A 24,146-nucleotide genomic window follows, 5' to 3' on the forward strand; every position below is an offset into this window, starting at 1 on the left:
AAGTTGAATTTGTTTCAGGATACTTTGAGAGAACAACAATTAAAGGTAGGTAATCCAAAAAAGTTCAGTTAATTAGTGAGAAATGTATATAGTATATAATTGTAGAACCATATACATTTCCGTATATTGTATGATGAATATGTTTCAGCATATAGTTCATTAGAAATGTATATAATTTTGTGATAATTTTCTATGAAAATGAACAAAGATTATATATTTTTGTTAGAGTAACTATGATGTGTGATAATTTGATTACCCTAAATTTTGTGGAAGATGTAAAATATAGTTTGGCTAAGCCACTGGTACTATGCAGAAGTGATCTGTGTGTTTTTACAATATGTCTGCCTTTATACAAGTTGTGGAAAGGGAATGATGACTGTGCAGATAATGAAAAACAAAACTGTATATTGAAGGATTTGGAGGAAATGTGTCAGAACTTTAAAATGATAGATGTAATGGTTGGTGGTATAGTAGATCATTTTTTTTTTCTTTCTACTTCTTGTAAGTTTTACATTTTCTAAAATTTGCTTGTATTACATACAATGTGAAAAACAATTTTATATAAAAAATATATTCTTTTGCCCTTCCTAATAAGCTAAGCATTCAGTTTTCCAAATGCATGGAGGTTTTACATAATGATTTTGAATATTACTGCTACAGTTTTCCAAGCTTCTTTTACCTGTTTTGGGTGTTTGATAGCAAGTGAAATGCTATATTTGCAGATTTGTTATGATTCTTAGTCACTTTACTAATAAACCATTTGCAATGAAAAATATTTTTTCTTTTTTTTTTTTAATTTTCTTTTTTCTTTTTAAGATGTTATTTATTTGATGGAGAGAGAGACAGCGAGAGAGGGAACACAAGCAGGGAGAATGGGAGAGGGCAAAGTAGGCTTCCCGCTGGTCGGGGAACCCAATGCAGGGCTGGATCCTGGGACCTTGGGATCACAGCCTGAGCTGAAGGCAGGCACTGAGCCACCCAGGTGCCCCCGGAAAATTATTTTTTGTCATATTTTTCTCTTATCTTGTAAAGTTATCAAAAATAACCAGTATTCTGTAAGTTCTGATTTAGCTCAAGGTATTTCAAAAATTTCAGCAGTGGTATTGCAAAGCTCTGTATTTTACAAATAAAATTTAAGAAATGATAATTTCTACTAGAAGATAATTCTAGTCTGCTGTGGAGAACCATGGTTATTTTAAGTTATTTTGCACTCAAGGTATTTCTGAGCTTAAGATAGAATATATATATATATATATATATATATATATATATGCATACTATATTTGCTAAGAGCAAACATCTGAAAAATATTGCAAACATCTGAAAATGTGCGCATAATACAGTAAGTATGAGTGCTTATGTTTATTGAAATTTAAGTTCATCATTAAAGTACAATAATCTAATGATTGCTTTCACAAAGTAAGAAAGAAAAGCCCTTGCTTAAAGTAAATAGAGTTGACACAAGAAATGGGGATGGGGGGGACCCTTAATCTATTCATTATCAGTGTTACTTATCTCAGGCTACAAATTGTGGAAAGAGATTTGTAGACTCAGCTATTTGTCAGTGTCTTCTGATACTTATATGCCAATCACTTCCTGCAGGCTTCTGTGAAAACAATGATTTTAGGGATAATAGGCTTCATGGAACAAAATGAACCCTCTTATAAGGCCATGCTTTAACTGGCTGGCTACCTTGTGATGAAATTCTGTTAACTATTTTAGCCAGTGAAACGCCTTTGAAAAGAGGATCAGGTAAATAGATTTCTTACAGACTTCTGCTTTATCACATTATAAAGAACTTGCTGAAGCAAATATGTATCGTTTTCATTTTATTTTGGTTTTGGGTGTCAAGGATAATAGATAGTTAGGATGAGCTCAACATATTTTGGTAAATATAAAATAAGATTATTTTTATTTACCTAAATAAGGTATTTAGGTAAAAAGTTTTCCACACTTATTAGGAATATATGAAGGCTTCAAGACAAATTATTAATGACACAGATTATTTTGAAATATATGATTGTCTACTTTGAAAGTATTTTTTGTGAATTGTAGAAAACATTTAAGCATAAATGTAATAATTAAGTTTATTTTTGCAACCAGTAAGTTCATTAGCATAGATTGATGAACGTTTACTGTATTCAGGATAGAAAAACAAAGAAAAGGAAAGAAGCAAAGAAGGAACAAGTTAAAAGTGACTTAGGAAATGCTGCCTTTTCTATTCGAGATATATATTTTTTAAAAAGATTTTTTTTTCTCTTTAATGGTGTAAGGGCAGGAGAAAAGAAAAATATTTAAGGTTCTTACTGTTAAGAGCCTTTTTTCTTAGTCATTTAATCAATAAATATTTGTGGCAAATACTTAATGTGTCAGGCATTTTTCTTCCAGATAAATTTTCCCTAAAGGCATTTTCCATAAAGAAAACTGTGAACACATTTCAAAAACTACAGAAATGAAATCCTGTCTTTGAAGAAACGAAACAAAACTAGTGTTTGTAGAGAAACTGAAGAGTACAAAAGACATAGAAGTTACAGTCACTGGCTTTGAGAAGATAAAAGCGCTGAGCACAACGCTGTCCAGCAAAAATCAGGATTTTGTTAGTAAGGAGTATAGGGAGGCTTCACAATAAAGCAGACAACACACAGTCTCTGGCAAGATTGTAATGCTGCTAATTATTTCATATAAGTAAAGAACAAAAGATTGGGAGTCAACAACCAGGGTTCTAATTCAACTCTGCTGTTAACTGTCACACCTAATGCAACATAGCTGTGGGCATATGTGGACACTGAGAACAGTACCAGAAATCTAAAATACTGAAAATTTATGTCACTAATTTACCAGGTAGGATTTTTGACGGCTAGGCAAGGACCTCTATACTAGGAGGCCAACTGTATGAATCCCAAGTGTAGAGCTTAAGAGGTATTTGAAGATCATGGCTCTTAGAGGGTAACCTACTGTGAGTAATTGGAAAGCATGGCCAGCATTGTGGAATAACTGTATCAAACGACATCTTTCTCAATGGTTTTTAGTAGGTAACACCCATCTCCCCAACATAGATAATCTTACTCTTTCCCATCTTTGAAATGTTATTCAGTAAATCATATTAATAAACTATATGATTACAGTAGATTAAGAATCCCTAATGCTGTAAAGTTTGTGGTATGTGAAGCTCCCACTGACCTCTCTCTGGCACTGTAAAGTAGCTAAAAGTAGACATAATGCTAAATTATGAAATAGGTGTAAGAAAATTCAACAAAATTTTGATTTTTCTCGTGATATTAACATTAGCATTTTTCTTAAAATGGGAAGTTCTGTCAAAAATATTTGATGCCCTCAATTTGCTTGTGCCCTAAGATTTTTTTAGACTCCTGACAGGGTAATTCAGCATCCTATGTTACTTTGAAAAACTGAGGCCTCCTTTTCTAGGCCTTAATTTCCTAATGTAATGTGAAGGATAGAAATCAAAGGATGTCTTTAAGATCAGTTCCCTTTTATGTAGGACATTTGAAAAGCTTTTTAATTAACTAATTTTTAGGAAGTAAAGGATTCAGAAAGTATACATACAAAGAAAAGGTAATGAGAAAAATCTGCTTTGTTTACTTGAGCTGTGGTTACATTTACTGAAAATTACCCAGAAATCAGTCGGGTAAATGATCAATTCACCAAACGATTAAAAAAAAAAAAAAACTAAAATTGTCAGACCAAATACCTTAATGCAGATTTAAAATAGTCACCTCAGCTATTATACTACCAGAGGCAAGGACTGGGATAGAGAAACAGGTCATATTCCAGAAAAATATTAAAGTTGCTCCATTCACTTATATAACATTGAGCATTGGAAAAGTATTGGACATCTCAAGTGTTAACATGGGAATTGGACACTTAATGGCCCAGGACTGCAAATCCATGCTGAAATTACTGCAGCAAAGTGTTGGTGATACTCAGCTTAAAAAACAAAAACAAAAACTCAGTAACTTGACAAATAGATTACTCAGTGAATTGGCTTTTGGTGGACTGGTTTATTTCTTATATACTCTTTACCCCCCCCCCCCCAAATAAATTAGCATGTAAGTATATAAAATCAAACAAAATAGAATCAACAAAAGGAAAATAAAGACAAGTTATGATATCCAATTGAAGCAAGAATGAGATTTGAGAATGCATTTCATTAAAACCTGAGCATGTTGCTGGCAAACCAGAGATGGACTTAGCTGTCAGGAGAGTATAGGATCCTGGGTAGACAATTCAGTGTCTATAAGATAAAGTGAAAACAGACCAGTTGCTCATGAGATGTCCAGCTGTACTTTAGAGTATCTTTTATGAAGAGTAACAGAAATGTTGGGAGGCACCTGGGTTTCTCAGTTGGTTAAGCGTCTGCCTTCAGCTCAGGTCATGATCCCAGGGTCCTGGGATGGAGCCCCACACTGGGCTCCTTGCTTACAAAGGAGCCTACTTCTCCCCTTCCTCCCACTCCCCCTGCTTGTGCTTGTTCTCTCTCTTTCTCTCTCTCTGTGTCAAATAAATAAGTAAAATCCTTAAAAAAATAGAAATACGGAAATACAAAGTCGTATTTAAATTAGAGTTCATATCATTTTTGAATTTCTGAATATAGAAAATATTTTAAACTTATTCATTTGAGATAAATGGTTTTTTAAGTTGTATTTAGTGTTTAAGGTATAAAATAACTACGAGAAAGAAATTTTATCTGTAGGTTTTCTCAGTATTTTTCCATCCTGTGTCTTCACTTTGGTTGGAAAGAAAACCTCACTACTTTAATCACCTTTCTGGCCTCCATTCAGACTTTTCTCTTTTACATCCAGGTACTTCTCCCTCCTAAGGACCAATATAGTCACATTCCTTTCCAGCTCTAATTCCTAAGCTCTAATTCAGACCATCATTATTTTATAGGTGGACAATTCAGACAACTTTTTGTCCCTACCTCTAAACTTTTTCAAATGTTTTACTACTCAGCATGTGGTCCTTGCATGGGAGTAGCGTGAGATCCTGAGTTAAAAATGTTGGTCCTTTTGGGAAAAAGATTCTCATTTACCTTTAGACACTGCTGTGCCTTGTACAAAGTAGGTTTTTCAACAAATGTTTAAGTAGTAGAAACTTTTTATAATACATGACAGTCTTACATGGCACTTTTATAATGCATTGCACTGCATATTGTATGGTGTACTTACTTACTCATCTTAATTATTTTGTTCAGTCTTCTGAAATAAAACATAAATCTTTTTTCTTGTCTCTGTAGTATATATAGAAATGAAGGTGTTATTGCTAAAGATTGAAATTATTAACTCTTGAAAACAGAGTTATAATGATAAAGTAGACCTGATCTGTCACCATGTCCATCATGTTGATAATCTATTTTCTTTTTGTCTACATCTTTCAAATCTTTGTTAAGAAAGATTATTTTCAGGGAACTGTTTACACTCTTAGTCTTCGAAATTAAGAAAAAATAATAAGCTAATTGTCTTTTGTTGCATAATTTCTGATTGACAAAAAAGCTTATAGCCTATAAATCGGGTGATATAAATTATACTTGCTTTTTCTGAGGAAAATCTTATTGAGAAAACTCCTTTTTTCCCCCTTCACAATTGAGTTCTCAGTGAATTAAAGCAGTAATTCAAGCTTCAGATTTTCCTAACAGTTCCATTTCTCATTTTCTAAAATCCAGGAGTCAGAAGACTATATATGTAGCACAATATATGCAGGTCCCTTGGCAAGTATTTACTTTATAAGTGCCAAGAACAAAAATGTAAATGATAATGTCACTATATTTGTCTGGTAAATTTTGGGCACCAACATAATCTATTCCTCTTTTGACTCGTATATTTACCTAGCCAAATAAACATAACTATGTAAAAATTGTAACTGGATAAAAAAGATAAATTGATAAAACCCTTTAAATCTTGGCTACAGTTGACTTTATTATTAATAAGATACTTTAAAAACTGAATGCAGATTCCTCTACAGACTCTTTTATTAGTCTCTCTCTTCTACTCCAAGTGTCACGAATGTCACTTTTATATTTTTCAATTTATGTGATGCATGCTGCGATGGTGCCTAAGAGCATAATAGAAAAAAATGAAAACCTAAACTAATCAAAAGCTTCCCATACTGGTGAACATAAAATTGTTTTGATGGCTTCCTTCTTAGTAGTTTGTGGTATAAAAATGCAGTTATTAGAAACATTGTTCCTATTGACTTCATTTGAAATCTCAGGGAAAAAATGTTACTTTCTTCAGAATTAACTTAAAATTATTTTCACAGGAGAATTACTGAGAAAAATTATATAGATATTTTAAACAAAAATATGGGCTATATGCACTAGTTTTTTGACACAGTCCTGCTGTGACATAATCTTGGCCATGCTTTCATGGCTGAAATAGTGTGATCAATCAATTACCAAGTATAAAAACATCTTGATAACATCAATTAAGTACATGTAGCGGTTAAGAGCACAAGTTGTACAGTTAGTCCCAGCTTTGAAATACAGTTTTGAAATACCTTGTTGCCGCTCTACCCCCAGGAAATTATTTAATCTTACTGGGTCTAAATTCATGTAGGAATAATAAAACTCACCTTACTGGTTAGAACTGTTGAGAAGATTAAAGTATATAATGTATTGAAAATGCCTGGAACAAACACAGTGCTTGGAATGTGGGAAGTAACTATCATCCATTATGGTAGCACAAGTAGTATTTGTATTTTTACTACCTATTGAATGAGATGAATATGAATGAGTCTTTTGGCCCCAGATTAGGAATCATGGCATAAAATGTAACTCAAGGACTTTCTATTGTTTTTGGTTGCAGACTTGCCTACAGTCAGTGGTTCGAGCTAAATTCCTAGTATAAGATTCTTTTGAGAAAAAAGCGTATTTTAAAAATCCTTAACCTTCACACTGAAGGAATTATCTCTTAAAAAAAGAAGTCAGAAATAATAAAGCAATTACTTTAGAAGGATTATTTTAAAAGAATGCTTTTCTTTTATCTGAACATATTACTAAGGATAATAGGTAAGGTTATATAACAGTGTATTTGTTTTGACAGACATATGGAGGATAATAAAAACCAGATGTGGATTATATCTATGCACCAACCAGGATTATTCCTATAATGCACTAGTGTTATGCTGTTGTATGTGTTCCTTTTGGGGGATTTACAATAAGAAATCTGAAATATATAATATATGCCATGTATCCCATCATCATCTTTAGAAATTATCATATGCCCAATTGTTTTATGCTTCCAACTACTTCTACTTTTCCATAATTTGCTGAAACAAATCTAAACATCTTATGTCGTCTGTAAATTTTTCAATGTGTATCTCTAGAAGATAAGGACTCTTGTTTACTACAAGAGTACCATTATCACACTTTTAAATGATAATTGCTGGATATCATCAAATGTTAGGCATTGTTCACAGTTTCAGTTCCTTAATTATGATAATTATCTGAAGTTTATTTGAATCAATTTCTAGATAAAATATATTTGATACATCTATTAAGACTCCTTTAATCTTATAGTTTTTTTTTTTTTAACTTCTTAAAATTTACTTGTTGAAGAAACTGGGTAATTTGTAGAATTTCTCACAGACTGGATTTTGCTGTGTGGTTTAACATACACTTCTAATCCTATTTTTCCTGTAAAGTTATAGTAAATAGGCCCAGACTTGATCAAACCTAGACTTGATTTATTTGGGGGGGGGGCAATATTAATTTATAGGTGATGGAGTAACCTCCATCAGGAGGCTGATGTCTATTTGTCTCTGTTTCTGGTGATTGCCAGCCATTCCCGTTCAAGTCTTAGATCGATGAATTCATCAGGTATTGCACAGTGTTGATATTCTAACTTTTACATTCCTCCTTGATTTATTAGCTATACTATTTCTATAAAAAGAAACTTCCTTCTGTTACTTGGATAGCTTCATGATTGGTTGAACTGATAACACATGAAAACAATCTATATGGGTGTCATCACAAAACTAATATTTTCAAATATCTGTCAACTTCATGGTCATTATAGTTCAGAAATGGTGATTGAGATATCTCTGTGTTTATAGATATATATATATATATGTTTATAGATATAAATCTCTCTGTATTTAAAGTTGAAGTCATTAAAGTAAGAATATCAGAGATTGACCTAGAATTTTCTGAAATGTTTATCACTTATGTTTATTTCATTTTTAATATATTGTTTCTATAAAATGTTAATTAAAAGGGAATGCAGTGGTGTCTTTTGAAAGAAGAGGATGTCATTCCCCGTATCAGGGCAATGGAAGGCCGTAGAGGAAGACCACCAAATCCAGATAGACAGCGAGCAAGAGAGGAATCTAGGATGAGACGTCGGAAGGGTCGACCTCCAAATGTGGGAAGTGCTGAGTTTCTAGATAACACAGATGCCAAATTGCTAAGAAAATTGCAAGCTCAAGGTAAGAAATATAATATATACAACACTGTAAGAATCACACTAAAAAAGTCTATGTATCTCATGTTTTTGACTTATGAATGATTGATACTGCTCTCACTTTCTAAAAAGTAGATATTTCTGTTAGAATAAAAATGAAAGAAAATAAGGAATCCCACTGGTAACTGGAGTTCTTTGATTAGGTCAGCTCCTTTCGAGAGCCATACTCATAAACACATCATACCCTGTGTGTTTAGAACTACAGAGGTGGGGGATAAGCTTTTAAGGCTTGCACAGAAAGGGAATCAACCAGCACTTGGCACATGCCTTAAGGCTGTGCCAACATTCTGGAAATTCTCATTTTAACAGCTCCCGATTCCTTGAGGTGGTACAAGGGAATAACTCCAAAATATGTGGAACTGTGGAGTAAATTTTCAGTCAGAGAACTCCAATTACTGGTAAGTAACCCCAGTCTTTTTAGTTTGGGTTCTTCTGTAGTCTGGATACATCACATGTATTTTCAAAATGGCCAACTAATAGATTCAAATCAAAAAATTTTTATTTTAAGATCACTACAAAGTGTTACTTATCAAGCACAAAGTGCTTATAATAACCTCAAATATATTGTAACTCAAAACTACACATAAATTATCAACATGAAGTTCCCATGCTATGCCAGACACAGAGAAAGCTGACTAAAATAAAATAGTTCTGTTATGAGTTACTAGTTACAAACGTGAGGCCTCTTAAGGCTATCTGAATATACATCAGTACATGTGTTGGTCTCTTATGGTCACAAGTGTATATATATGAAATAAAGGTTTAATAATAAAAATTGACTTAAAAGACTAATGGGATTTTAACTCCCTTTTTCCTAGAGGAAACGCTTGACTTATTTCCCTTTATTGTAAATACCACCATAATGTTGACTTCTTTGTTGCTGCTTTGTTTTTATTGTAAAACAGACATCCACAACAAAAACTCATAGAACAGAATGCTTTACAATAAAATACTCATTCTCACTCACGTTAAAATAAAACACTCTCATGAGTGGCATCAATATTAACAGTTTTTTGTAAATCCAGAAATGCGTACACACACGCATATACACATATGATACAAAATAAATGTTTATACACATGTGTAATATGTTGAATTACATATATCCTTTTTCATTTCTAAAATAAATGGATTTATATTGTACATCCTATTCAGCCTGTTTTCTTCCACTTAATTTATCTTGAATGTCCTAATGTATCTGCACTTAAAAATCAACCTTATGCATTTAACAGCTGACTACTGAGTGATGCAACGTTTACGGCTCTACATTCAGTCATTTTTTAATGACTCTTTGTGCTGTTTCCCCATTCTTTGCTATCACAAACAGTCCTCCAGTAAACAGATGTTACATATTTTATTCATATCCTTCTATGAGTATGGCTATCTATGTATAAAATTGTAGAGATAGAGTCTTTGAATCAAAGGGTATGTGCATTTTCAGTTTTTGTAGATAGCAGGCAAATATTGTCTCCAAAAAAGTTGCACTAATTCCTACTTCCACTAATAGCATATAAATTAACTGCCCAGCATATCACTTATTGTCATATAAGTTTTTCTCTGCCTTAGTATGTTAGTGAAATTTTCTTTTTACTTTATTTATTTATAAATTTAAATGATCTCTACAACCAGCATGGGGCTCAAACTCATGACCCCAAGGTCAAGAGTTGAATCTTTTCAACCTGGGCCAGCCAGGCACCCCATTTGTGAAATTTTTGTTAATTTATTTGAATTCTGTTAAGATTTCCATCTCCCCTAGGGCGCCTGGGTGGCTCAGTGGGTTAAGGCCTCTGCCTTTGGCTCGGGTCATGATCCTGGGGCCTGGGGATCGAGCCCCACATCGGGCTCTCCGCTCAGCAGGGAGTCTGCTTCCTCCTCTCTCTCTGCCTGCCTCTCTGCCTACTTGTAATCTCTGCCTGTCAAATAAATAAATAAAAATCTTAAAAAAAAATAAAAAGATTTCCCTCTCCCGTGAATAGTTACTAGTGAAGGCTGTAAAAAAGTTATTAACAGATATAGCCATAAATGATGAGTTTTTAAAATTTGTATTGCCAATAATCCACTGACTCTTCTGGAGAGTGTATAATAGTGATGAGTATGCATTGCCTGAAGAAAAAAAAAAAAAGATTAAAATTAACTGATACCCAAAGCATGGGTTCTTCGTGCATATATTGCATATCTAATACATATACTATTAATATTTAGTATCTACAATGGCACCTTTATGGGGTATCTAGGTGGCCCAGTCATCGAGCATCTGTCTTCAGCCCAGGTCATGATCTCATGGTGCCAGGATCGAGTCCCGCATTGGGCTCCCTACCTAGCAGGAAGCCTGCTTCTCCTTCTCCCACTGCCCCTGCTTGTGTTCCCTCTCTCGTTGCTTCTCTCTCTGTCAAATAAATAAATAAAGTCTTTTTAAAAAGTTAAAAAATTTTTAAAAATTAAATGGCACCTTTATATTTGCAAAATTAACTAAATTTTATTTTAACCATATGGAAGCTAATTATTTAACTTTTACCCTAATGTTTTTTCTCCCTCTAGATTTCAAATTGGTTTGTATTCTGTTACATCCCTTTCCCTTGTTGTGTCATGCATTGTGTCATGCATTTTGCAAGTTCTTTACCTTTGACCTGACTATGTACATGTTTTTTTCTCAACATGTATATAAAAGTTAAATATTTAACAGTAATAAATAATTATTATTAATACTTAGAAGCATGGATGGTAAAATATTCAGGTTTTTTCTTGGGAAGGAAGGAATGAATCACTTTATCACCACTTTTACTTCTAAAAGGCTTCTACATTAGCAGTTAGAGGGGGTTATCTGAGGGGATTCTAGAAGTTTCTGTTATATATTACTATCCTACTAGGCCTCAACTAGACTGTAAAACTGGACTTAATTTGAAGAAAAGTTCGGAACAGTAAAATAAATGCAAATTTTGTACATTCAAGCATTATGAAATGAGAGCTTTCTAATTTCTCAAGAGAAGAAAAATAAGAATGAGAGGGTTTCAGTATGCAAAAGATTTTTAACCTAATAAATAAACTTGCCAAGGCCATTAATACCTTAAATTTTCTAAGATATCAGATAGTACCTCTCCATTTCATGTATCATAGAATCTGAGATGCTTATAGTCATTTCAATGCACAATTAATTATTTTAAGATGTACCACGAAGAAAGAAAAGTGCTGCCAATTGTCAGACACATTCTGATTTTAGACTATATTTTAAAAATGCATCTTAGTGGAATTGGGAGGGAAACAAACCATAAGTGACTCTTAATCTCACAAAACAAATTGAGGGTTGCTGGGGGGAGGGGGGTTGGGAGAAGGGGGTGGGATTATGGACATTGGGGAGGGTATGGGCTTTGGTGAGTGCTGTGAAGTGTGTAAACCTGGTGATTCACAGACCTGTACCCCTGGGGATAAAAATATATGTTTATAAAAAATAAAAAATTTTTTAAAAAAAGAATGTAAAGAGAAAAAAAAAAATAAATGCATCTTAGTATCAAAGATATGTGGTATATCTAAAATACCCCTAATTGTTTGTGTAACCTATTTCAAAAATAAACTTTCATCTTTGAAATTTAAATAGGTAATTCTTAATCCACAAAAGATATTTTCCAAATTGATATCTCAAAAGTTAGTTAAAATAGATAATGTATTCAGCAACCATAAACTAAGTAAATGAGAAGCTATTAGGAGAAGTTTATTTCTCAGCACGTAAGTGAATTTTCTAGGTGTTCTAACTCATTTTCCTTCCTCCATAGCAGTTAACTTTTAAAAAAATTTTCAACTACTCATAAAGTTTAAGTTATGTGAATTTTTATTGATGAATAAGAATTTTATCCTCCTTGCTAAAGTAAAATGATAAGGGTTGAACTTTTAAATGGTTTTCTGTCCTAAGGGCTTAAAAATAAAAATTATTGTTTACTTGTGTGGGGCTTGGAGCTGGCAAATATATTCTTAGATAAATACATACTTAAATATAACATTTGTTTATTATAAGCCAGACTTCTATTTGAGGCTATCAGTTTTAGCTTGAAATAAAAGATCATACTTATGCCACACTTTCTAGGACACATTTTTTTTTAAATCACTTGATACATCTTTATATTTTAAGGCAGACTTAGATCTTTACAGTAGAGTTGAAAGCTTTCAGTTCTTAAATGTTAGAAAAATAGTCATATAGTACTATCACAGGTGAGAACAGTATCCGTCAGGTGTATTATTATTGGAGTTTGCTGAATCTGCAAACTTTTTTATAATTTTTTTTTATTATCCAGGATATTTAGTGAACAGAAGATCCTTTTTATATAGCTCAGAAATTTTTGATGATGCTTATAACCTAGTATTGAAAATAATTGTAGATATATAGATAACAATTGTAGAGATAATATAGAGATATAGATAATAATAATAGAGATATATTTTAGCATTATCTTCCATTTCATCTTCCATTAATAATTCCAGTTTACTAGATAAAATTAGACCCTTTACATCCCATCTTCTTTTTTAAAGACTTGTTGGTAGAAAATCAACCATAGTAACCAAGGTCACCTCAGCTGTTACAAGGACGTAGGGTTAGGTTCTTACCTAAAAATCTCAAGTCATTCAACTTTTCTTAAAAGTTTTTGGGACTAGTAGCATATAGACTGTGAAGTCAGAAGGTTTATATCTTGGCTTTGCTATTTAATCTTTGTGAGCCATAGTTATTTCATCTGTAAACTGGGCACAATGTTGCCTATCTCATAAGATTGTTATGAAGTTTTAATATAGAAGTTGAATAAATGGCAGAAATTATTAGTAAATCTCAAGTAATTCAGTAAGCCAGGCAGTCATATTCATTATTGAATATAATATATAGATTTTTCAAAACTCATCTGCTAAAAAGTTTAAAATAATGTCTAATGTAAGTTGGTATTTTATGAGTCCTACTGTGATACCCCACTTTTATAGTTAAAAGTATTCTGACCAAGTTTGCCAGCAAAAGAAAGCATAAGATTACATGCTTTCTCTATCAGTTACCTACTGCTAGAGTAATTCTGGGAAACAGTCAACCACAAAACTTCAGTGATGTACACAACACAGGCATTAATTGTTGCACAGATGGAAGCAGCTGGGGGGAAATTAGGCAGCTCTGCTGATCTTGGCTGGGTTTGTTCACATATGGGAAGTCAACTGACTCCACGTGTCCCAACCTTCAGCAGTCTAACCCAAACATGTTCTTTTAGTAAAGGGCAAGGCGCAAGAGTAAAAATAGAGTACAAGTATATTTTCAGACTTCTGTGTGCATCACAATTACTAACATCCTGTTAGCCAAGGAAGATCACATGACTGAATTCAGCATCAAGGGACAAGAAAATATATTTTATCTTTTGATGAGAGGAACTGCAAAGTCACATTGCAAATGACATAGAGAGAGGGAGAATGAACAGTTGGGGCCATTTTAATTATGTCAGTCTATCCCAGTTTCATACGTTTGTCATTAAAACTTATGAGGACTCGGTTGTCTTCGAAACTCACTGACATTCTATACTCTTTTTATTTAGGAGATTTAGACCCTCTCCTTTATAAATGAAAATGTCACTGGATTCAGAAATGTTACCATTTATATAGCCGATTGAGATACTGAATTTTAGAGGCCTTATATTCTATTTTGAATTCTATTTCCTTTTTATATATTCTGTTATTTTTAAGACTGAAGCTAGATCACAATTTTTGCATATTAGCAGCTATTTTCGTGCAAAGTGAGGATTACATGAAATGCGAAAAAATATACTTAGATTGGCCTTTATAAAAAGGATTAAAAGAAGTATTATTTTAGTGTAGTTCTGTATATGGGATCATATCTGTTGAAATAATTTGGCAGTTTCTAGGGGAAATGGATATGAAATTTTATGCCACATCATTCTCCCAGTTGGTATCTAATCTTAGGCAATTTTCTTAAAAATTTTGTCCTTCATAATGATATCAGTTTCACACAGTTATTGGTTAGCAGTTATGTTAAGTTGTTAATAATATTCCTTGAAATTTGTGTGTTTCAGAAATAGCCAGACAAGCAGCGCAAATAAAGCTTTTGAGAAAACTTCAAAAGCAGGAACAGGCTCGGGTTGCCAAAGAAGCTAAAAAACAACAAGGTGGGTGATTTAAATGAAAACATAAACATGAAGAGCTATGTATTGGGAAATTCATAAGAAGTTTCTTCTCTTGATTCCTTTGCTGATGATATCTGTGCTTTGGTTTTTCACCATAGCAATAATGGCTGCTGAGGAGAAGAGAAAGCAAAAAGAACAAATAAAGATTATGAAACAACAGGTACGTTTATGAGTTGGAACTGATTTTTAAAACACAAGTGTTATGTTGGGGCTCTATTGGTATATGTATATATGTACATTTTATTTCAGAAATAACAGTATTTCACATTAATGTTATGTATCTTATAAAGTTGTCCTCTTGCATTAGTTAAAATACATCTCATCTTTTTAAAGATTTTATTTATTTGAGAGAGAGGGAGAGAAAGAAAGAGCATGTGCAAGCAGAAGGAGAGGGAGAAGCAGGCTCCCTGATGAGCAGGGAGCCCAATGCAGGATCCAGGACCCTGGAATCATGACCTGAGCAGAGGTCAGAAGTCAGATGCTTAACTGACTGAGCCACCCATGTGTCTTTAAAATTCACCTCATTTTTTAACAAAGTCTTCTACTTCTAAGTTTTTAGAGATTACCAAATCTCTAATTTACCAAAAGTAAATCTAAATATTTTTAATATCCTGATAGAGTTTGAGTTTAAGTGGCCATCTTGAATAGTTTTCAAACTTTTTAAAGTAGTGTACCAGTAAATGAAGGTTTTTGCTTAAATGCTCATATTTTAGTAAGAAAAGCTTGTTGTTATGAAACATGAAATATGAGTAAAAAGTCAAACTCAAGTTATATAGAATTGGGTTTGTCCCCATTGCTTCTGAGCACTTAAAAAAATTACTACTGCAGAAAAACAAGAAAGCACTATTTCAGCATATCCAGTATTCTATCTTATATCTACAGTATCTCTCCCCTATGTAGTTTTCAAGATTAAGTATAGTTAAATGAAGTGATATTTAAATTTTCATAGATAAAGCATTACATGACAAGATATTCAACTTCATTTAAGGTGGGAGTGTGTGAACTACTCTGTCATCTCCACATCTTCACATAACCATTAAAGGAGAAAGGCAAATGGGGAAACTACAATTTGTTTAAAAATTTTAACAGCAAGTACTTATTTCTGAGTATGAAGCAAAGTAAATTATGTTATTATATAAATACCTGCTAAATAAATGTGTTGGGCTGGATTTGATGATCTCCAAGGTTCCTCCCAGTATTGGTTAGGGCAGTGGAATTAGGGAGAGTTGATATGGAAGGAGGAGCCAGAACTTAGTCTATGGTCAGGGAGCTGAGAGTTTAATATGGTCTCTGCTGCTTAAGATTTTTGGAACCTTAGATTAGTTACTTAGCCTCTGTGTCTCTGTTTCCATCATGGTAAAGAAAAGAACTGCATTAGCTAACAATTAAATGAGATCATGAATGTAAAATGTCTACCACAATGCCTGGCACAAAACAAATGCTCACTTTTTAAAAGATATAAAACACCAAACACCATACACTATACACCAAACTGTATGGTGTAGTCCTTTACTGTAATTTAATATGGTTAATTGGAAATTTGAATTCTTTCCTTGGTTTGTTGATTGTAACTGCTAAAGACACTGTAAGATTGACTTAAAAATACATAGTCTCATTACTACATTTATTCAAATATTATATACCACATATTACATATATATGTAAAAATAGTTTATATTTCCTTTTAAGTGAAATACTATTTTTTTATGGCTTATCCTATTTCCTGATGGCTAGAGACCCATCAAATCCCATCTGCACTAAGTTCAGCTTTGTGATCCTAAGCTCTTGAAGTGGCTGCACCCTAAGCCTACATAGTTTTTGCTGCTCATCAAAAAAGCACTGGGGTCCCAAGTTCCCAGCAACATTAATACAAATGAACTGATATTAGATATCCATCAAGACATTTGTCTGAGGCTAGTCTCATAATACCATTTGCCTTATCCCTTGTTGCTAACAAAGTGAATCAACCCTAGCATAGGTTTACTCACACAGTCAGTTATACAATGCCTATTTTAAAGTCAGCACTAGGGGTGCCCGGGTGGCTCAGTGGGTTAAGCCTCTGCCTTTGGCTCAGGTCATGATCCCAAGGTCCTGGGATTGAGCCCCGCATCGGGCTCCCTGTTCAGCGGGGAGCCTGCTTCCTCTTCTCTCTCTCTCTGCCACCTGCCTTCCTTGCCTACTGGTGATCTCTGTCTGTCAAATAAATAAATAAAATCTTTAAAAAATAAAATAAAATAAAGTCAGCACTAGATCTGGAATAAAATAGTAGGAAGTGCTTCTCATCCTCTGGATTTTTTTTTTTTTTAAGATTTTATTTATTTATTTATTTGACAGAGATCACAAGTAGACACAGAGGCAGGCAGAGAGAGAGGAGGAAGCAGAGAGCCTGATGCGGGGCTCAATCCCAGGACCCTGAGATCATGACCTGAGCCGAAGGCAGAGGCTTTAACCCATTGAGCCAACCAGGCGCCCCTGGATTATTTTTTTCCACCTAGTAGACCCAAAATATCACCATATAGTCCTCAAAGCAATTTTCTGGAGGCTTGCAGAATCGTTATTATGAAGTAAAAGGAGTAAAAGCATTGAAATCTGACCAGCTCTTCTCTGTATTTAGTATTTGAATTTAGGCAAATATTTACCCTCCAGGAACTTCAATTTTTCTCTTAGGTTTAAAAAAAAAAAAAGATAAATTCAACTCAATTAAGATATTTTATGTTCAGTGCTTAGGTACTCAATATTATAAGGTGTCTCAGTATTATAATTTATAAAAAAAGATTTATCTCTACTAATATTAATGACAGCACTATGAAATATATGTACCTATATATGAATCACTTGGACAGCCAAGATGAAATTCTAACTGAGTATACTTAAACCCAAGATTCCATACTTATCTCTGTGCTTAAGAGAATAATGAAAGACTTTTGTTGACTTGAGAACATACCACCTTATAACCTTATGATTAACAAAAGCAAAAAATTAAATCACAAGTAGGCTTTATGTAGGTCTCAAGTTCTAATCTAAATAAAGATATCAAATGTGGATCAAGTACAGCCTTCTCTAAGATTTAGAAATGAAATAAAAGATACACTTGGGTTTTTATGTTTGGCAAGCTATAATTAATATTCAGTACCAAGTAGGATCACCAAAAGCAAAATTATAGAATGGGTGCAGTCTTCTAAAATCATAATCGTAATTTCAGAAATATCATTTTCCTGAAGTAGAACCCTACAAGGAATCAATAACAGTGTGGGGGGGGGAGGAATATTTTTAAAAATATTATAGCATAGCTTCAAAAGGTACACTAGCATCTGGAGATTGCAGTAGGGATTGTAATAGAAAGCAGTATAAAATATGTTGGTTCTAGAATTCCTAGGATAAGTGCAATTTGCAAGTAGAACAATTTGGCTATTAAATTATGTATTCTCATCAGTGCCAATTTGGGAACTTCAAAGGGATTTATGAACATGAAATTGTTAACCGTGTGCTTAATAGCATATTGTATAAATTTAAAAATCACATGTAAAGTTCTTATCAAACTTTACATTATCATTAATTTCTGAAACAATAAACTAGTATGTTAAATTTAGACAATGTAAACAACTAATATGTCATACGAATCATTCCTGAGAATTTTAAATTATAATTAATCCATTTTATTTATTTTATTTTATTTTATTTATTCATTCATTTATTTATTTGAGAGTGAGAGCACTAGCAGAAGGGCAGGACAGAGAGAAAGGAAGAGGGAAAAGGAGTCTCCCCACTGAGCAGGGAGCCATCTGGGATCACTACCTGAGCGTAAGGCAGACACTTGACCAACTGAGCCACAAAGGAGCCCCAATAATTAATCCATTTTAAGTAATGTTAGATTACTTCTGGATTTGGCTTATTGTAGTAATTTAAAGTAATGTCATGTTATCATGTTATTCACCATGTGAAATAAAAAATTACATTATTGTTAATTGTTAATAATCTATTACAATTATATGGTACTATATACTTTTTAAGCATTTTAATTTCATTGTAACATAGTGAGTAAAGAGCAAACACTTGTCCCTATTTTATACAAGAGCCGTTATTTATTCAAGATCATGCAATGAATGTCAGTAACTCAGGACTAGTCTTAGGTTTTCTGACTCCTGAGGTACTACTTTTTTCTATTATTCTGACCTATATTTATCTCAGATTAAATATTAGTTATACTTGCATACAGGTTAAATCATTTTAATTACCTTGCTTACCTGGTTTCTATATCCTTATTTAGCATTACAAATTGTTTTGAGAAATTTTATGAAATCATATTAATTTGAGACATGAATGTATATATGATATTAAGCTAACTCATTGAGTTTTATATCCAGCATGGGCAACATTTGGTAAATGTGTACTTATATCTTAAATCATATGTGTACTTATATCTTAAATCATATGATTTACTTTTCACCTATATACTTAGTTTATTGTCTTCAATTATCATTATTTTTTCTACAGGAAAAAATTAAAAGAATACAACAAATCAGAATGGAGAAAGAACTTCGAGCCCAGCAAATTCTAGAGGTAGAACTCTTAAGTTTGATATAATTAAAGTAATATAGTTTATATCTTAAAGTGTATAAAAATAAAAATTTTACCCACATGATCTCTCACTCATACAAATTAATATGTTCATCAGAAATTCTCTTTAAACATAATACATAAAATAAGACCTTATCTGAACCTTACTTAGCAAGCTAATCTAATCCTAACAGTAAAAACGCAGAAAATGAGACAAAAGAGGAAAAAAAAGGAAACCTCTGAGCAGCCAGTATAGTTGTCAGGAAGTTCCTGTGCTAAAACTCATGTTGTTTACTTTTAGAAAACTCATTAGGACTTATAGTCAGATATTTACTTTCAATTTAGAAATAAAACATTATAAAAGTAAAATTAAATTTTAAATGTAGAAACAGTTTAACTAGCTTGGTTTTCTAGTTTCTAATATATCCCTCTTCCCCTGAAGCTACTGAAATAGGGCTAGAGGACATATATTAACAGTAGCAAAAGTAATAGCCAAAAGACAGCAAGGGAAAATGCAGAAAAACTCCACAACCTGCATATATAGGAATTCAAAAGCCTAGCAAGAGTGTGTAATTTTGTAGTTGAATAGCAAACAATTTTCAATATCTTAATGGCCAAAATACATTACTCTATCAAACTGTGTAGTATAATAACTGTTCAGAACAATGTTCGGAACAATGGCCCTGAGTCATCAGGAAAAAGCCAAATTGTGCTAACTGTACTATGTCTCAATAGGCATATGTCTCAAAATTGTTTTCATCTAAAACTGTGAAATAAACTTTTTTTTTTAAAGATTTTATTTATTTATTTGACAGAGAGAGATCACAAGTAGATGGAGAGGCAGGCAGAGAGAGAGAGAGAGGGAAGCAGGCTCCCTGCTGAGCAGAGAGCCCGATGCAGGACTCGATCCCAGGACCCTGAGATCATGACCTAAGCCGAAGGCAGCGGCTTAACCCACTGAGCCACCCAGGCGCCCCTGAAATAAACTTTTAATGATTAAAAATTATTAGAACCTTTCAGCTGTTCAGGAAACCATTGCCATATAAAACAATTCCCTGAAGACTCCAGCTAGCTGAGGTTTTCTGTGTAGAACTATACACATATTTCCTTACCCATTTCAAATTAATTTTAAAACCCCCCAAATAGAAAATATGCCTATCTTAAAGTAAACTGACAATAACTACTGGATAGTTTAAAAACTGCTTGATAATTAAAGACTTGAAGATTATAAAGCTCAAATTTGATAACATGATCTTGGTATTCAAAATATACTTCATGAAATATGTTTACTTAAAAAAAAAAAAGCCTTTAACTAAACCACCTTGTATAGCTAGAGAAAATGAGATGTAATGTTTCCTTCCTTTAAATCATCTGAGTAATGGATTTCTTTATCTCAAATTTCAAGTGTTAAAAAAGAATTTCAAATAAAGAGTACATGTGCATTTTAATGTGTTACTGATGTATTCATTAAATGACTTGCTTACCGATAAAAATCCAGTTTCCTACTTTTTCTACACTGATCATGTTTTACTTTTTAAAAATCAGAAAAAAGACAATACATGCCACAAAATCGGTTTTTTGTGATTGATTTTTTAAGTCAAAATGACATCAACACTCAGTTATTTCAGACTTTTAACAGAGATTGAAGAGTAAAACTGACATACTCTTATGAGTTTATAACCTTTTTGTATATCATAATTCTAATCCATATGTTAAAAATTAAATTAGTATGTTAAATATAATGTTAACTGGGGGAAATTCGTAATTGTCTACATATATGTTACATACTGTTTTGTACCTTGTGAGACATGTAGCTCCATTTTCAAGTCTGAGATTATTTTCAAGTTGTAGTGGTGCTTTTGCATGACTTTGAGACCTGTTTTGCATGCACAGGCTAAAAAGAAAAAGAAGGAAGAAGCAGCAAATGCCAAATTATTGGAGGCCGAGAAACGAATAAAGGTTAGTTTAGATGAGAACCAGAGTTTTTATTTTTCAAAAATAAAAACTATGTGATGTTACACCAGTATCAATTATATGAAAAAAGCTCTCCTCAATGTGATTATCTTAAAAAATGTTTAGCGCAGACACAACATGTATATAATGTGTGCTTTTATTGTATGTATATTGTATGTTTGTGTTTTTTTTTTATTTCATTATACAGGTTTTATGTGATGCTTTGAGCTCTTTAAGTAGCAAACATCAAATCAGAAATGCAAACTATTGCATAATACCTGTATATAGTTTTGCTGAATAATCTTCCCAAAGCTATTTTGTGTTGTTGATGTTTATGTTTCGAATTGTCTCCCAAATCTGACTCTCTACTTAGATTATAACTTTGTTAATGTCCAGCAACTGTTTTAGCTATTAAAAAGTGAAGAGCCTACCAAAACAAAAACCTAACTTGAACAAACTGTCACTTGCCAATAATAAAATTAGCCATTGTTAATTATTGTAATGTTTGGTTTTGATTTTCTGACATGAAGCACTGGACCCCCCCAAACCACATACTCACACACACACACACACACTACCCCTCACCTTCCACTTTTTCTCATAATTGATTACTGAAAGAGGGCAGCTTAATCATCCTGCTGGTTTCACAAACAGACACAATTATATACCCTATAAAGCCAGGGAACTGTTAGTTACCTTTTCTACATTGACTTTCTTACTTTTTCTTTAGATTTCTACCCCTTCTCATCACTTAATATCGTCTAGATTTTTATCTTTATAAGAATATTTACATTGATGACATTTGTAGAATTGCTTGCGTTAAGCCCGACCCCATTGGAGTAGTGCCCTGGATTATAGCTGAGCATGAAAATCTTAAACTGACCTCAGTCTGTTGTTATTTTCATTCATAGATAGTGTACAGAAATGATATGGATGCTGTTAAGGTATAAAATAGTGTATTTGGGAATTTATGTTCAAAGTGGAGAGAGTTCTAATCAGCTGGATTTGAGGATTACTCTATATAATGTATTAAAATAATTTAAAAGATACATGTGTCAATTGTATCTGATATGCTCTGACCATTTAGCTAGTCAGTTCAGTGAATGTGCCATTGAAATGTGCTATTAGGTTATTGAATTTTAAATTTAAATGGCTACTGAATAGGATCCTTGCTACTATCATATAATCTTTCTGTATTAAGTAAAAGCATATGAAATTGCCACTATGTAAGTAAAAAATTATCAAATATTTGCAATTCCATGTGGTTTGACCTAATGGAAGATTATAGAATCTCAGGAAAGCAGTGTTTAATGCTTGTACTATGTTCTAAATCTTCCCTAAGAATTATATATTAAAAGTTTCATATTTTTAAGGAAAAAGAAATGAGAAGACAACAAGCTGTTCTTCTGAAGCATCAGGTCTGTATACATATAGTTATACAATTGCTGAAATGTATATTTTATAATTTTTCTTAAATCTATTTTGGGGAAAATCTTCAAAATGTTTTCTTAAAAGTTTCCAATGTAATTCCTGCTTAAGTTTTTCCTTCATCTTATGGTTTATTGCCTTGCTTTGGTATTGGTGTCTTTTGGGGGGTTAAAAATTGGTTTCATGACTCTGTGATTTCTGTTTCATAATGTTGTGCCAACTCTTTCTACCAGGAGTTGGAGAGGCATAGACTAGATATGGTATGGGTATGTTTATTTTTGTACATCTAACACCGCATTGTGATTTGGTTGTGATATGGTTGTCATAGCAATGCATAAAGTGTAGCACTGGCTGCTGTCATATTACATACTGCTGCATGGCTTTACAGCACAGTGCATTGCATACATCTGCTTGTCTGTCTATAAAGAAGTATGATACATCTCCAAGATTTCTAATCGAATTGTGCAAGCCTTACATAAGGCTGCCATCTAAAAATTTACATTACTGATGTCACAATGAGAGTTGGATCACTATACAATTAGATATGATAATGACCCATATTCTCCCATCATTCTAGGTGCAAAACTGCCATTGAATACAATGGGAATTTTGAGTTAGGTTGATGAGAGAATATGAAATATATTCTGGTTTTAAAGACAAAATTTGAGAAACAATTTTAGAAATATCCCTTTGGGGGGACCAAATACATTTAAACAAAAAGAATTCATTAGATATAACTGTAATTCTTAAATTTTAAAATAAAATGAAATTATTAAAACTTGTGCTTACCTTATTTTCATACTGTGCCTTTTAGATTCCATTTATTAGCCTCTGGTGCAGCTTTTACAGTCTTAAATAGCGCATCAAGTGGCAGACATCAGTAAATAGGAATATCCCATTTCATTGGTGTTGGTATGTGAACCACGACTAGTTTGACTAAATTGGTATAAAAACTTAAAAAAAAATTAATTTGTTGGTGGCCTATTGAATTTGCAAAATGATAGTGTACTTGAAATAAAAACAACTTAATTCTAAAACCATGAAGTGAAAGTGGTTATAAATCAATTTCTGTCTAAGAATTTAAGATCTAACTAAACCTTAAGATCTAAACTAAACCTTTAGTTTAATTGGCCTATAGTACATATTTGTGGTTTTTCTAATAGCAGATGTAAGGTAACTGACCTGTTCCAGCCAACCATTATGCTTTTTGTTCTGCCAGCTTTTGAAGGAGCATCACAACTGACCATAAGTAAATCTTGTATGCTTCTGTTTACACTGTCTCCATGTTCATTGCTTTACCTTTTTGCTTTTGATTGTTCTTGTATTTGCTTTCTAAACCTGAACTAAAACATGCACAGACTGGCCATTCTTGTCTTATATTTAGTATTTACTGTGACTTGTCTATAAATGCTAAACATGCTATACTGAGTTTTGTTTTGTTTTGTTTTTCCATTTCAAAATCATACTATTAATTACAATTATTTTCCTAATTTTATCTGGCCTAATAGGAACGAGAGAGGAGAAGACAACATATGATGCTTATGAAAGCTATGGAAGCTCGTAAAAAAGCAGAAGT

The 24,146-nt window shown here is 32.8% G+C and overlaps 1 protein-coding gene across 39 annotated transcripts in view; it reads left to right on the forward strand.

Moving 5' to 3' along the window:
* The window catches only part of BAZ2B (bromodomain adjacent to zinc finger domain 2B), a 193,494-nt gene that overhangs the window by 96,491 nt on the left and 72,857 nt on the right, over positions 1–24,146 (forward strand). For 24 of the 39 annotated variants that reach the window (XM_082691327.1, XM_082691299.1, XM_082691309.1 and 21 more), the window contains 8 exons: positions 8,232–8,442; positions 14,522–14,614; positions 14,731–14,792; positions 19,127–19,192; positions 21,083–21,148; positions 22,516–22,560; positions 22,804–22,836; positions 24,079–24,144. In XM_082691327.1, coding sequence (XP_082547453.1) covers positions 8,232–8,442; positions 14,522–14,614; positions 14,731–14,792; positions 19,127–19,192; positions 21,083–21,148; positions 22,516–22,560; positions 22,804–22,836; positions 24,079–24,144 — 642 coding nt within the window. The remainder of the gene's footprint in view (positions 1–8,231; positions 8,443–14,521; positions 14,615–14,730; positions 14,793–19,126; positions 19,193–21,082; positions 21,149–22,515; positions 22,561–22,803; positions 22,837–24,078; positions 24,145–24,146) is intronic. The other 15 variants (XM_082691311.1, XM_082691315.1, XM_082691318.1 and 12 more) reach the window with 2 other exon arrangements.

This window comes from Mustela nivalis (genome assembly GCF_964662115.1).
Source record: "Mustela nivalis genome assembly, chromosome: 11".
Classification (NCBI taxonomy): Eukaryota; Metazoa; Chordata; class Mammalia; order Carnivora; family Mustelidae; genus Mustela; species Mustela nivalis.